General features: G+C 46.8%; 1 protein-coding gene across 2 annotated transcripts in view; it reads right to left on the bottom strand.

Annotated features, from left to right (window-relative positions):
- Positions 1 to 15637, bottom strand: part of ATPCL (ATP-citrate synthase) — a 103993-nt gene that overhangs the window by 37859 nt on the left and 50497 nt on the right. For both annotated transcript variants that reach the window (XM_075682644.1, XM_075682645.1), the window contains exons 5-9: positions 13710 to 13808; positions 7055 to 7146; positions 6097 to 6176; positions 2820 to 2950; positions 2216 to 2334 (exon numbers count right to left, since the gene is read on the bottom strand). In XM_075682644.1, coding sequence (XP_075538759.1) covers positions 2216 to 2334; positions 2820 to 2950; positions 6097 to 6176; positions 7055 to 7146; positions 13710 to 13808 — 521 coding nt within the window. The remainder of the gene's footprint in view (positions 1 to 2215; positions 2335 to 2819; positions 2951 to 6096; positions 6177 to 7054; positions 7147 to 13709; positions 13809 to 15637) is intronic.

Below are 15637 nucleotides of genomic sequence, written 5' to 3' on the forward strand. Positions count from 1 at the left end.
TCTACACTATGAAAATGGTTTACCCAGAAACGCACCCCAAGTGTCCAAAAAGATTATGTCGTCAGCATGGATGGCGAGAAAGGAGCCCGAAATCATGCAGAAACACAGAAGTTCGCAGAGCTATCGCTTGTCTTTCCCACCACTGAGTGCCGCCATCTTGGCATAGTTCGAAAGCTCGGCGTTGCGACTTTCAGTTCCCCACAGCCTTGCCCATGATGACTGCATAGGAAAACACAAACGCAAAGCAACCAGGGGTCGGTCTGATGAAGCTCGCGCTGCACGCTGCCCTCCTATTGGCTCAGTGTGCCAGCATGCTGAGAGGCACCTTCCAATTGACTGATGCTATGGCAACTAGCTCCTTGTTGCTGCTGGCACAGCGCTTGCTTGCTAAACCTGCCAGTGGGCATGCTTCGAAAACTGTTGACCTGCCATTTCTTTCTTTATCACACTGCAAACTTAAGCGGCAAATCGGCCCTCTAAAAAGAAATAAAGTTACATACTGGGCACATGTCCACGGAAAGCAAAGTGCAAGCTCTCTCTGCTGTTGTGCCTGGCAGCCCTTCAGAGTGGGGAATGCCACTCCGACGACACACAGTTGTCCGCCTCATCGTTCACTTCAACGTGGCTCGCTTGAAGATATCAACGTCTTCTCTCCTGACTGTCACGAAGAGCCCATCAAGGCCGTTATGGTCAGTTGCTCATTCCACGACAAAACTCTGGTCACAGATGAAGCCATTATGGGAAACGAGCTGATGGCCTCGTCAAATGGGATGTTGTACGTCCACGCCGAAGCTGAGGTCTGTGCAATGCTACGATTCTTCACAGCTGTCAGCAGCCAAACTTCACAGCCCCGCCAACGAATGAGTCAGTGTATCTTCCCAGTTCCCCTGTTTGTGCCAGTGATGTGGATGTGTTTCGACAAGACTACCGTCGGAGGGAAAGGGCAACAAACCTCTGGATTGGTGGGACCTGAGGTCATGGGTTTCCCTATGGCAGATTGGTGGAAGAGACAGAACAATGACAACGCAGGGCATAAAAAGCAGATCCAAACAGCTGTGAAGGAGGAGGGGGACGCTGGGAAACAGTGAGACACTCGACATGCAAAGATGCTACCACAGTGTGCTCCGATAGTTGGAGCAGTCTTGTAAAACTCATCCATGTACTGCATTTTCGCGATTCTAAGCACCCCCCCGATTCTAAGCACCCCCCCTCTATTTTCGCGACGAAATTGGGAAAAAAGTTTACATGTGAATCTAAGCACCCCTCTATTTGTTAGGATGAGCGTGTAGCCAAGGCTGCCAAGCGCGCTTGCTCACTCTGTTATCGAGCTGGAGCCGTTGGAGTCCCGAGGTGCCACTGCGTCCGCGGCGCGAGTACACCGTACAGCCGGACTGTACGGCTATACGGCGTAAGCTGCAGAAAGCATCCCCATCAACCATGGCAAAGTGGATTTTGGACGCGTGGAAGCGGGTCCAAGTGGACGTTGTGGTCAAATAATTTAAGAAGTGCTCGATCCCAAACCACTTGGACGGAACGGAAGACGACCTGCTGTGGGATACCAAGAGCGGCAGTTCAAGCGGTGCGACAAACTCGAGTGGCAGTGATAATAACTGAACATCCGCCACAAGCAGTGGGTTCACTGTCTGCACCGATTTTTCTGTTGAATGCTTGCAAAATAAAATGCTATTTCTCGCACCTGTTTCGTTGTGATGTCGCAGCAAAAAGAGGGAGTGGGGGAGTTATTCTAGATTTTTCGAATCTAAGCACTCCCCCTCACTTTGGGCATCGTGATCGTGAAAAAAAGGGGGTGCTTGGAATCGAGTAAATACGGTACTTTTTTTGCATATATTCCTTTTTCTTCATTCTCTTAAATGTCGCTTGCAACCTTTTCTCTCGGCACCTGGCACGGCACCATCCAGGGAAACTTCGTTGGGCGCACGGACCTCCTGACTTCACAACACTGTTTCTTATGGCAAGAGGAGGTAGTTGTGCCAGGCTATGCAGGTTATTGGTGAATAGTATTGAGCGAGTGGACTAACGTGATGAGCAAGCCGATATCTACACATGGTTGATGCATTCAGTGTTGCATGCGAGTTGTTCACGAAGTGAGCATGCAGGTGAGACCGCTGCCGAGTTCCACGGCACAGCTGCTTCATTTAGAACACATACAATATCCGAGTGACACACAAGGGAGAAGCACTGTCCGCCAACTAACCTGTAGATGACAGAGGCACCGCCTCCAGCAACCATGGTCCAGATGCGACCCTTGGCATTCAGCACCGTCAGTTTGAGTGATGCACCACTCTTGGAGTCCAGTTCCGCAATGTAGGCTTCCTGCACAAACAGGGCCGCACCGAAACAGCGAATATCACATCAGCCTGCCATCAAGCACTAAAGCTCTCGCACCTCAAGAGCTCACACTGTAGCCACGAAAACCATATGATGCTCATTCACAGCATCAGCGTGTGTGCCCGTGATTCTACGCTACTGCTCCGTGCTCAACGTTCGGACTTATATGACTGGCTGCACCAGAAGCAATCGCACTGCATACCTGCACTAGGCTGTGTCCTTCTGTTCGGTTTTGTTATTTTTTATGAAGTAAAGGCACAATTGATGCATGCAGTTCACAACTGTGCATTCTTGGAAATCAACTTAATTAAGCTTTACAACTGTTTGCACGACTGTCAAAACGTAACAAGCCATTGTGGCCTACTTTGCAATGTGGCCCCAAGAACGCTGTAATTGTGGCACGGATTCTCCATTTAAATACTGACTGCTGCTTTTCCTTGTTTCCCTGTCAAAAGCATCACAATACTGACCTCTGTTGTGGCGTCTCGCCCGAAAGGTGGCGGGAAGGTGACGTCCCCCCACTTCTGTTTGCACGCAAACTCGGCTGTGGCGTCAAGCTTGGCTGCCAGGTCCAGGATGTGCACCTGGCCACCCGTTACCACTGCAAGCATTGTGCAGTACGTGTCATCCTACAGGGACTACGAAGTCTGGCTGCACATTTGTGCTGTTCAAGCCCCGCTCCACTAGTTTCTCGAGCATCCTGCACCTTATAGTCACCAGCTTGACCATGAACTGACCGAAGCTCTCGCATCTCATGACCTGTTCTGAATGCAGCAAGGAAAATTAAGTCTGGCTGAATATTGGTACTGTCACGTACAGTGCAGTACACACCAAGCTTTAGTCTGAGCACGGTCAAACTGGTGATCATAAGGTGCAACATGCTTGAGAAACAAGCGGAGGAACCTTGGCTGTTCCAGCAATGCACACGAATCCTTGTTCATTCCATTGCACTTCGAATGCAGTGTGCCTACATAATGAAGCGATAATACACTAGCATGTGACATGCCATGGCAAAGCATGCTGTACGTAAGACTGGAATAATCGCTACTTGGTAGGACTGTGTATATTTTCACCTCACAATGTAAGCACACTGCATTGGAGGAAAGCAGAGGATGGAAAGCACTGAGGTTGCCATGCATTACTGGAACAACAAAACTCTGGCAATTTTTTTCAAGCACATCGTGCGTTAGCACTGGGAAGGAGACTTTGGCGCTGTTTACTGAACAGTGAGCGTCATGCGGTGATAGGTCAAGCAGCCAGTACTGCAGAAAGCCGGGAGGATACACAAGCATCCACTACCACAAGGCGTGTTCACACACCCGTCCTCTGTAAGGCAGCACAGCTGACAGTGGTGTTGCAACGTGCTACAATAAAAGTGTGCATGGTACAGTAGTACAGGTAAACCTCAAAATAACGAGGTATTTTACTGTTCATAACCTCTTGTCCATAGAACACCATGTATTCAGAACCTCAATATAACGAAACGCATTTGTATTTCAATACAACAAAATTTCCCTGCCACCACAAAGGAATGCCAAGTCAATCATTTGAAACTTCCGCGGATGCAGATGGTCAAATGATTGAATTACAAGCGGCTGCTTGCAAACGCACCTCTCAAATCACGCGGAGTATAACAAGGGCGACCACCGAAGTGTAGCTGCATCATGTTCCGTATAAAGTCCAAGTGCGGCTAGATCCTAGCACGCCCTACGCACGGTGTGCTTTAGGTGCGAGTGAAAGTGTGCAAGGATGAGACAAGAAAGACGGTGGCTTCACGAGTGCCGCCTTCCCACGTGAGCAAAGAGAGAGGGGAGGGAATCAAGCGCACGCGAAGGGCCCGAGTAGGGGGTAAGTTCGCGCGAGTCTCGATTTCTGACGCGCATTTTTGCTGTGGCTGCGCACCCTGCTTTAGAGGTAATCTGCTACATGTGCAAAGAGTGGGTGTGGCGAGAAAGCGTGGGATCATGTAAGCTGTCTTCCTGCACATTTAGTATTGGAGATGGCACAATCTCAAGTTTCAGTCACCCACTGGAGTGAGATGCAGACGAAGCATTTGTGCCCCGCTGCTGGCGTTTTGCATGATAGCGTCTACCCAATGTGGGCAACACTATCAGCCGTGGGGACAAAGTGCACACAAAATCGTGGCTGGCTTCACTTAATCCGTTCCACCGATGTGAAGGCTTCGTCGATGTGGCATGAAACTATAATTTGTCGTCAACTCACAAGTTCATCAAAATACATTGTTTTCTCATACAAGCTTGCTTATTTCGATTGCCCGATAATTCGGGAGATTCTGCAGGCCCTTGTCAGAAAAAATTTCATCGGCAACTGTACTTATTTGCATAAAAGGTCGAATTGCAATACAGATTTTCAAATTAAAGGTTGAATTTCAAACAAGATTTTACCGACTTCGTTATATCGAGGTTCAACTGTAACTCCTTAATTCGGGAAATCGGATAATTCAGGCACATCCTCTGGTCCCAGCAGGCATATGCATTATTCAATGTCCTCACTCAATTCGGACGTATTTCGCTGCACACCAGTTAATTCAGACAACCCCCGAAGCGCAGCAACCGCTGAGCGCTGGAAATGTGCGGCTCAAGAAAGCAAAAGCCAAACCAAGCAGCAGAGCCCGCATTGCAGTGGAAACTGTACGGGAATGACAGGAACGAATAGTTTGTGCCTATTTGTGCATCTATATGCTTTATTCTTGCATTTATCGGCGTGCCAATGCTGCATTGGCCACATGCCTTCGGAACTGCGTAGCTGCCATCCGTGATGACGTGAATAACGGCCGCAGTTTCGTCTACAGCATTTGCAGCAAACAGTAGTTTCGTTGCGGCTGCGCGCACGCGCTGGCTGCATGCGTTCAGAACTGCGTGGTTGCTATACATATCCTGACGATAGTGACAGCAGTTTTGTCCACAGAAGTTGCGGCAAACAGTAGTTTCGTTTTGACTCAGTGCAATGCACGTGCAAAAGTGCAATGCAATGCACGGGAGAAGCTACCGAGGGCAAGCAGTGATTGTACAGCAATCCCGATGCTAGCATCAAGCTCGCCGGTTACATCACGATGCTGGGGTCTATTAGCTCAGTGGCAAGAATTCCAACTGGGATATACATGCGATAACGAAGAACAAGTCTTGGATGAAGACACGGTGGCTCATGTGCCATGGCCATACTATGAAGGAAGTTGCGAGGTCTTCACTGCTGCAAGCGCTAATCAGTCATGAGATGACGAAAATTGCAGCTTCTGCACTGCTTTTGCTCAAAGTAGATATGGGATTTGCGAATCAATTCAGCAAATAGAGGAGTGTTGATGCAGTAAGCATTTTTTTAGTTCTCCTGCTACCCTCGATAATTCAACCTTCGCTTAATTCGGACAGTGTTATCAGTGCCATGAAATCCAAATTAAAGAGGTTCTATTATACTTGAACGATCACTTCCAGTAATGGTACTATGTTTCCACAGTACAGCATCTAGTACTAAGCTTAGAGTGAAATTTTTTTTATCCAACTCAACAAGACTAGCAGCACATTCAAACTAATTCAAGTGCGAGTCAATATACGCGGAATTCTGGTTTGAACCTTGACAATGTACTGCAATCTTTTTCTAGAACTAGAACAACTCAGTCACTGTCTGGCCACTGTCGACATAAATGGCAACCCTGAAAGGGGCAGGCCCTTTGCAGTCCTTTTGTGCCAGTCTACGCGGTGGCTTCACTTTGGTCAGGCAACACACACTCACCTAGGGGGTTGATCTCGAGGTAGGTGAAGTACAGGTCTACATAGACGTCATACAACGAACAGATGAATGTGGCCACCAGGCTGCAAGAAACGAAAGGGGTGTCGAGACTGCAGTCACAACAGACGAGCACGATAACACTGACTGAAACACGAGATACAATTCAGACTATCATTAATGTAAGTGCTATAGTTCAGGATGAGATATAACATTGTTATTGAATCATTTACCCTCTCACAGAACTGAATGTATACGCGTAGCATATGTAATACAGTGAAACCCTGTTACTACGAACACCACATTAACAAACTTTCAAATTAATGACCTTTTCAGAAATCTCCTGCTGACTTCTTGTAGCTTCAATGTAAAAATATTTCTGCACTACAAACATAAGTATACCGAACTTTTCAGAATAACGATCGTTGTGTAGTTTCCGTGCCATGTTGACAATGCCTCGGTACTATGAACTAATACAACTAAGAAAAAATTCCTGCCCCTTGCGGATTTTTGCACAACTGATTTGCAGCACACTAAAGTTGGTCACAGGGTACATTTCATGCTTCAATATTTCCTCCTGGAGTCCCTTGAACAGTAAGGACACTTTGCTGTATATCATGCACTAACAAAGTAAATGTGTCTGCTACCTAGTTGGTTGAACATCTTGAATTGGGGAAGGTAAGAAAGATGGGGACGCAGAAGAGGTACAGAACAACCACATGTAGCGCTGCGTGAGGTTGTCTTGTGCCTCTTCTGAGTCTTTTGTGCTGTTCCCCAGGTCACACACACACACACTAAGGTTGTTCACAGGACGCATTGGATAATTCAGCATTTCCTGCTTGTGTCCCCCTTAAGAACACTGCGCCATCAGCTGAATGTTTGCACAACCTGACAAGCACGGCATTTCACTCGGCCACCAATCCACTGAACGCTGCCCCTCCGTCCAGCAGGTGATTTGGCTCACCTGCGCTTGTCCTGTGGCAGCTTGCCGAGCAGTGCCTTCGTCACCTCGTCGGCACTTGGCTTGTGGTCGATGGGGACCTCCAGTCGGAGGGCCTGCAATGCAATCGCGAGCACAGTGTGAAGTGCCGTGCACGGCAAAACAACCACTCACACTAATTTCTCTAGAGGAGTCAGACAAATGCAACATCACCGAAGTAAGATACAAATTACGTAACCATTGGCCCAACTTATGTTCACCAAAGGAAGAAGGCACATCGCAGCAACACCCATTCAACCCTCTCTTGTGCCAGTAGACTATCCTATGGCTGCAAATTACTTAAACGAGTGTAGACACCAAATTTAGAGGTTAGCTTGACTACAGCACATGTTTTGCATGCTTATGAGGAACGCTTTCATGAACTACGACTGACGGCAGATGGCTAAAAAGTAAATTTTGACTTCAAGGTCTAGAAATTAAACATGGCTTCCTTCTCCGGACTCGTCACGATAGCCACCATGAAAATGTTGAGAGCAAAAGCTAAAGACAATGGTGGCAACACATTTTCAGAGCAGCTGCACATGTGTTTGCCAAAACATAGCTGGAAGACAGCAGTATGCGTCTTCACCCTAGCTTCAGTGTCAATGCACATGTGCAATTGAGCAGACGACGGATGTATTTGTAGTCGCGAATGCTTTGGTGGTTCACGTGAATGCAGTGACGTTGGGTACTCACGATTTAGGGCACTTGAAGGTTATTCCACCCTTACTGGTGGAACTTTTAAAATCTCAAATTGTGCCATGGAAATCATTTTGTATTGCCATCCTCAACTGGCTTTCTGTTGTTTTGGCATCCATTCTGTTACCCCAGTAAAGCACTAGCTGCCCGCTTTGTCGCGCCTTGCAACCTGCCCAAGCTACGCTTCTAATCTCTGCTATCATTCCAACTATCCACACACATCTGCTGTGTAATTCGTACCACTGTTTCTAGACTTCTAGCATTACAAGTGCGATATTACATTTCACTGCTTGTTGCCTGGGTCCATAGCGGCCCCTCAAGGTTTTTTTTTATCCTTTATTTTTTGCTTCACAACCAGAATGCATCAATGGTACAGTCGACTCCCGATAATTTGAAGCCGCTTAATTGGAATTTTCGGTTAATTAGAAATGAAGTGCTGGTCCCGTCAGTTTTGCATGTAATCCTATAGAAGAAATCGCTCGATAATTCGAAGTCCTCATCCAGTAATATTGTTTAATTGGAAGTTAATTTTCAGCCGGGATCCTCGAGGTGACCGTCATTCTTTGGTAGAATGTGCAATTTTTCAAGTGTTGCAACAGTTCCGTGCTCTGCGTCGGTTTCATCACCACCGCAGCCGCCCGCAACGCCATCCTTCTCGGAGCGGCGCGATTATTCATTGCTACGGCTGCCGTGGCCTCCGCGATCAACTCCGGCGGGAGGCGAAGCGGCTCCCGCCGGAGGCCAAGCGCGGCTGCTGCGCGTGGCCGAAGCTGATCGCGGAGGCCACGCGGGTGCCATAGGTGCACGCAGCGCTGCATACTGGCAGTGGCGAGATTGTGAGAGATTAGTCATTGTATAGGTGTTCTGTGGATTAGTCTTGCAGCGTGCGCAGCGTTACGTCGAGGCATGTGTTGGTCGAGCGCCTTTGTGCGGGAAGCTCGTAGGCTAGGTTGTTTCAGGAATGATTCGGAATTGACTGTACCTAGTCGCGCAGTTTATAGCCATGGCAAACCGTGGCTCTTATCGCACGCTCGACCTGGCAACGAGTCGAGGTTTTGAAGGAAGTTGAGAAGGGAGGTGCCGCCAAACAAGACATAGCGCGGAAATACGGGATCAAGCCGAACACGCTCTCTAACTACATCAAGAACAAGCGCACAATAATGGATGCATTTGAGAACGACAAGTTCAAGACTTCTCGGAAGCGAATGCGCACCGGCGCTTACCCAGAGTTGGAGAAGGCTCTGCTGGTTTGGATTAGGGAGGCCAGGAGCAACAAACTTCCTCTCAGCGGAGACATCGTTGCGATGAAAGCCCGAACGCTTGCAGCAATGTTGGGGATCGAGGACTTCGTTTCGTCAGATGGATGGCTGACGCGCTTTAAAGATCGCCATGACCTGGCTTTCAAGAGCGTGTGTGGTGAAAAGGCGTCTGTTAACCAGGAAACATGCGCCACGTGGAAGGACGGAAAGCTGCGTGAATATCTCGCCGAATACAGACCGGAAGACATCTTCAATGCAGATGAGACTGCACTCTTCTATCGGCTTCTACCAGAGAAGACCCTGACATGCAAGGACGACTACTGTGCTGGGGGCAAACGCAGCAAGGAGAGAGTGTCGGTGCTGATTGCGGCAAACATGACTGGCACGGAACGATGTCGGTTACTTGTGATCGGGAAAGCCGCGAAGCCGAGATGTTTTAAAGGCGTGAAGACACTGCCTGTGGACTATGAGGCGAACAAAAAAGCGTGGGTGACGGCCGAAATCTTCAAGAGCTGGATAAGCGAATTGGACCGCAAGTTTGCTGCTTCGAAGCGCAAGGTGTTGTTCCTTGTCGATCACTGCAGTGCTCACGTGAATGTGCCAGCCTTGAGTGCAATACGCCTCGCATTTTTGCCTGCAAACACAACGGCTGTTTTGCAGCCAATGGACCAAGGCACCATCAAGAATGTTAAAGTCCTGTACAGGCGGCACCTCCTCGAGCGCATGATTTTGTGTATGGATAGCTCCACAAAGTACGAGGTGAGCCTGCTTAGTGCCATCCACATGTTGGTGCGAGCATGGGATTGTGTGAAGCAAGAAACAATCGCAAACTGCTTCAGGGCTTGCGGTTTTGTGGCAGCTTCTTCGGAGGATGCCTCTGAAATTTCAGCGGAGGAAGCATCAACAAGCGAGCTTGACGGCACTGATTTTGGTGATGTTCTCGGGGACGTCAATTTTGAAGATTACGTCGCCGTAGACAAGGCGGTCGAAACGTGCGGTGCGCTGATGGATAGCGAAATTGTAGAGATTATTCGGCCACAGGAAGCGACCCAGGAAAGCGACGATCACGTTGAAGGCGAGCCGCAACCTAAGGCTGCCGGTGTAGCTGCGGGCCTTGCTCTTGCGGAGCGCTTCTTTGCCGCTGAAGGCAACGCGGAAGAAGCGTTCCACCACATCTACAGCCTGCATAACTTGCTTTCAGCAGTGCGATTCGGCAGGAAGAAGCAAAGCAAGATGACCGACTATTTTTCTTAGAGAAAATACTCGATTTTGCCACAAATAAAGTGCTGTTTTTTGTGTTTTGTGCTTAATTGGAAGTTTATTTAATTCGAAGTTTTTTGCGGTCCCCGTGAACTTCGTATTAACGGGAGTCGACTGTATTGCATATTAAGGACAGCTCAAGGCTGGGCATGGCTTTTGAAATCAACTTCCCGATTTCTTCACGGATTTTGGCATGTAAATAGGCACAAATATTCCAAATGTGTCCCTGATGCTTCTATGAAATTTTCAGTGATCCTTTGAGAACATTTTATCCAGTGTAATTTTTCTTTGCATTTTCTGGAGGACCAAAGGAGCTTGAAAAATGCAATGGAAGGCTAGTTGAGTATCGTCTATACTAAATGCATGCTGAATGTCATGACATTCTGGTTTTATGCGAAGCATACTAGCCGCACAACCACACTCTTCCTTGCTGCGCCGCGCGCGGCCGCGTAGCTACCATATGACGTCATAACAGCTGCAAAAGCGGAGGCTCAACTCGTGCGCTCGCTTGCGGCCGCATAGCTACATAGCCGGGTCTCAGCTCGTGCGATCGCCTGCATGAGTTGTTTCTTCGTCTAGCCGAACCAAATATAGCCAAACAACAGCAGTTCACCAGGCTAAACAGTGGTTCAACAACTAAAATAAAGGCTAGTATGCTTCGCATCCTGGGCTTTACCTTAGCTAAGCCACAGCCACTTTTTTTTTGCAACACAAAATTTTTGAATTGTCACTTTTACGTTACCTTCGCATTGAGCATACTTTTGGGGTGAACGAATAGGCACATCATAAATTTATAAAACGTCAAGATAAAGTGAGTGTGTCACGACCTGCACTGTAGTGCAAGGGACAAAAAAACATGCAGTCAAAATAGGCGATATGGTAACGGAGAAATCGGCTCTAAAAGCTGAGCAGAAAGGAAAAAAAAAAAGGTTTGAGAAAACAGCTCTCAAAGTTTCACCTTCTCTTCAGTTCTGCAAAAGACACCAAATTTGTAGTCTTTGGTATGCTTTGCGATGTGGGATATCTTGGACATGTGCCTTTAATCTGGTGTGCCTTTGGAGTGGTACGATAGATATTGTTACAAGATATCGTGACAGCATGATGAAAGAGTAGGGGTGCAATGTGCTTGGTGACTGGTCTGACTTGCCGATGCGCAAAATGCCTAGCTGTTGGCTCGAGAAGTTTGCACGCTATGTGCTTAGCTGCAGGTCCGAGGATTGCGTTCGTGAAGCTTGGTCGCGAAGTCTGTGTGCCACCGATGCTCAGAATGCTTAGCCATGGTTCACTCAGAGCCACAGCTAAGAAAACCACTTCTGCGTGGTTTCCAGTGACAATATTTTGGGATCAGATAGAAGGTTTCGAAAACTGAAAATGTGATTTTGAAGAAATAGCTTTTACGACCATTTTCCACGATGCAAAAGCCACGTCCCCCATTAACAAGACTGAAGAAGAATGCACACACACCAACATTGGATATGTTTAACTTTGCACGCACACCAAAAGTTACAAAAAGTTTTCTCTTGCTTTCTGCCAGCTCTAGAAATTTTGTTCTGGCTCATGCTCATAAAAAGAAAAAAAAAGAAGGCTTATCAGCATTTCTGTAGTACACTGCAACTGAGACTGCTTAAAGGGCATCTCACCAGGCCCCACAGCAAATTTTGGTCATATGATCAAAATTGTTACATGTCCTATAGCGAGCGTTCTGCCATAAAAATTTTCAAATCTGCTCAATTATAGCAGAGATAGAAGTATTTTCAGTGCCACAACCCATGATTTCAGGAGGCGAGCTCCAATGCATAGTGGGACACTCTCCACTTGTCCCATCCAGCCTCCACAAGCGAAATTCTTTTCCTGCGTTCTCTTCCTCAAAGATCGCGTGACGCATACGTCTGCATACGGCTTCATTTCTATTTTCTCCTTACTTTTTTTTCAGCGCTGCGCATGAGCTGTTGCGATTGTCTGGTTTGGCACAGCACACGATTTTGTGCGCTGTGCACAAGGACACATGACTAGCGATATACACAAACAATGAGGCAGAACAAGCGGATCGCAGAGCACGATCATGCGCTGGAACACGGTAGAAAATGGATAGTTTCGGTACTTGCACACGCGACTGCACGACTGTGGGAACAAGCAGACAAAGCGGAAGCTCATCTCTCTTGCTTCGATGCGAAGTAAAACAAAGAACACGCAGGCATTCCGTTTGTGTGTTTTATTATTTCTCTAAACTTCAATTTGTCAATTCAAGCAAGAGATCACAAAAATACCAGATGTTGCCTTGAATAATTCTCAAAGTCACGTGTCACCACGAGCGATGTCACACCGCGGATCCGAGTACATAGGAGCAGCGACACCAGCACGTCACCGTGCAGCTTGCAGAGCGGTTGTCGGGAGGGAAAGGGAAAATGGCACTCAGACTGAAATTTCAGACCTTTCCTGGGCACGTAGCGATGTAATTCTTTGCAAACATGATCACTAGCGCGCACTGTATGCTCTGCGCTTGTAAGCTCAAAATGGCCAGACCTGGTGGGGGCCCTTTAGAGGGGATTTTCTTCATCAGGGTTCAAGCTGCGAAAAAATGCCTGGTCTCGTATTTCGTAATGCTCCGTTTCATTTTGAATTCTTATCACATGTTAAGCTGAGTGGCGAGTCCCAGCAATAATAGCAACATCAGAGCTAATGAATGACATATGAAAAGAATTTAAAAAAAAATGAAACAAATCATTCAAGAATACAGTGCCTGGTAGTAAAATTTAACTGCATTCTTCCTCCACCAGAACACTGCTGACAAAGATAGGAATCAAACCGGTGATATCCTGCTCAACAGCAGAAAAACACTGCTCTAACAGGAATCCTCCCCAATCACATTACAATGAACATTCTAGCAACAAAGGGAGCCCACATAGACTTAGTGCTAGTCACCTGCTTAGTTGGGAAACAAATTTGAGTTCGCACGGGGAGTCAGCACTGGCCAGGAAGGCACTCCGACAGTTTGAATGGGCAACAAATATGCAGCTACATGTACCACAATTCAGAGACCCCACAGAAATTGCCACGCATCTTCAATAATGAGAGATGCATACCTATATTAGCATTTTCTTTAGCCCAATGCGTCCAAATGAGCTCTGTTGATGGCCACGTGCGCATTCCAAAAAGCGTGTGACCTACATTTTACTGCGCTGGTGCCCAGTCGGGCGAGGAGTTTGACGCACGTGCCACAAGACGAGCGGTGCATATGCCAATGTGAAATTGCAGCACATTCTGCAGAAAACTGTCTCCTTGGCAAGCTAGGTTGTCTGTGTTCCGGCACTGCTGTTGGCATGCAAAGTATCAGCACTGGTTGCCCACAGCCAAGAAAGCCCCCAACTGTCACCCAGCTGGGCTGCATCATTGGGAGGGCCTTTCGCAAGCACATTGCTCACCTTAGAGTCGACGTCGCCAATGTCAACGCCTCCTTCGTGGTGGAACAGGATGGTGTCTCCGTTCCGGTGAGAATAGATGCACACGTATGCCTCTTCCTCCTGCAAGGCATCAAAATTTTCATTCCAGCAGACATACATGCTTTTGATTGGAGCGTGCATATCCTGAATGTGTTGTCGCCACTAATTGTCTGTGGTAAAGTAGTCGGCAAGGCTGACACCAGCATGAGGTCCACCGTACAAGAAAATTTCAGTGCCCTTCCACTCTGTGAAGAAGGATCTTCAGGATCGGCCCACGTATGTGGAGTGCTTAACGCCTCCTTCACCTTGCCACGGATTGGCCTGGCATTGCGCTATTTCCGAAATCGGCCCACGTATGGGTAGTTTTTTTTGCTTACAATGACACGAAAATTTCCTTGGACAGTAGAGGTGCACAGCTTCGCTGTAAAACCTTTCACCCGGCCAGTCATGCGCTTTAGCAATGTTTGCCACACTGCAAGCTTGGCAGTGAATGGATATCCCCGTAACAACCACACATTACAAACCCAGACAATGCATTTTATGTGGTCAGAGACACAAGCAAGAATGGCTCCCGTCGTTTTACTCCCAGTAATGAGAGTAGAAATGCGTTCGGTGCATTATTTCAGTTGGATGCTACACAACATTTGTACCACAAAATTTTGGCATTCTGAAGTCATCCAAATTATGAATTATTGGCCTAATCATTATCAATTAAACGTTAATTGGTATGGAAAAAGTCATCTTAGTTAGTGGTATAAGGTAAAAGTAGCATCTGGTTTGCCAGGACCTGATGGTTTTGGATCATTCAATTTTCTGAAGTAAACAATTATATTGCAGTTTTACTCCTATCAAAACAAGTACATCACGGAAATCCTTCACTCCGGTTAACGTCACATTAATTACCATGAATTATGTTAGAAGTCTTACTGAACCCTTATACAGGTCATTTTATAGCAGTGGCATTTGCGTACGTTCTTCAGCTTGTCATGCAAGCAATACAAACACTTGTGAGAAATACGAGAAGGAACAATGAGAATTTGTTCAAGCAATAATTAATGTATGTGTAGATTAGAACCTGGCAAGTGAATATCTACCAGGTAATCTCCCCGCTAAAAGTTCCATTTCAAGGAACACTTCAAGTTTGGTATATGTTTAGTGCTGTGATCTCTTGGAAAAAAAAAGAAAAAGATGTTTGGATGAAGGATGAAAAAAATATGCCGAGTTTGCAAATTCACCTGCATTTGTAACCATAGCTTAAGTTAGGCTACAAACCTTACACAGGCACTAGAGCTCGCTTTGAAACAAGCTACAGGGTGGCAGCCTACATCACACTAATTATGCACAACAGGTGTTATGGTTTTCCTGTCTGTATATAAATTTACGCTGATTGCTCATGCAATAATGATGTCAAGTTCTGATTTCTGCATAAAACCCAGTTATATCTTACTTTGGAAAATTTTACACATCCAGAGAATTATCCAGTCAAATTGAAAACCCTTAAAATGCTCGTGAGGAAAACAATCATGGGACAATGTGAAGCATTATGGGAGGTTTGAACCTTCTTCGAAGGTCTAAACCGCAATGCAACATGGCACAGGGCCATGAACGCTGAGTGACAACCTGATTACCTACTTGAAACTGTACAACAGGGCAGCAATGGTGTCAGCTATTGGAATTGAGACCTGGCATACCCGCCATATTTTGTCCATACTTTCCACTATGTTGAGTCCCCTCTGTTGCCTATGGGTATTTAACGTATTTGGCTCTGCAAATGTGTGTCGGGGGAGTTGAAAGCACTTTGTTAAATACAAAACATTGTATGATCCAAGTTTCATTGCACTGGCATTTAACTATGTTTATAACCAGTCTATCAGAAGGCTACACTGCTATAGCTAAGAGGCTTCGTGCAG

Source organism: Dermacentor variabilis, chromosome 2 (assembly GCF_050947875.1).
Source record: "Dermacentor variabilis isolate Ectoservices chromosome 2, ASM5094787v1, whole genome shotgun sequence".
Classification (NCBI taxonomy): domain Eukaryota; kingdom Metazoa; phylum Arthropoda; class Arachnida; order Ixodida; family Ixodidae; genus Dermacentor; species Dermacentor variabilis.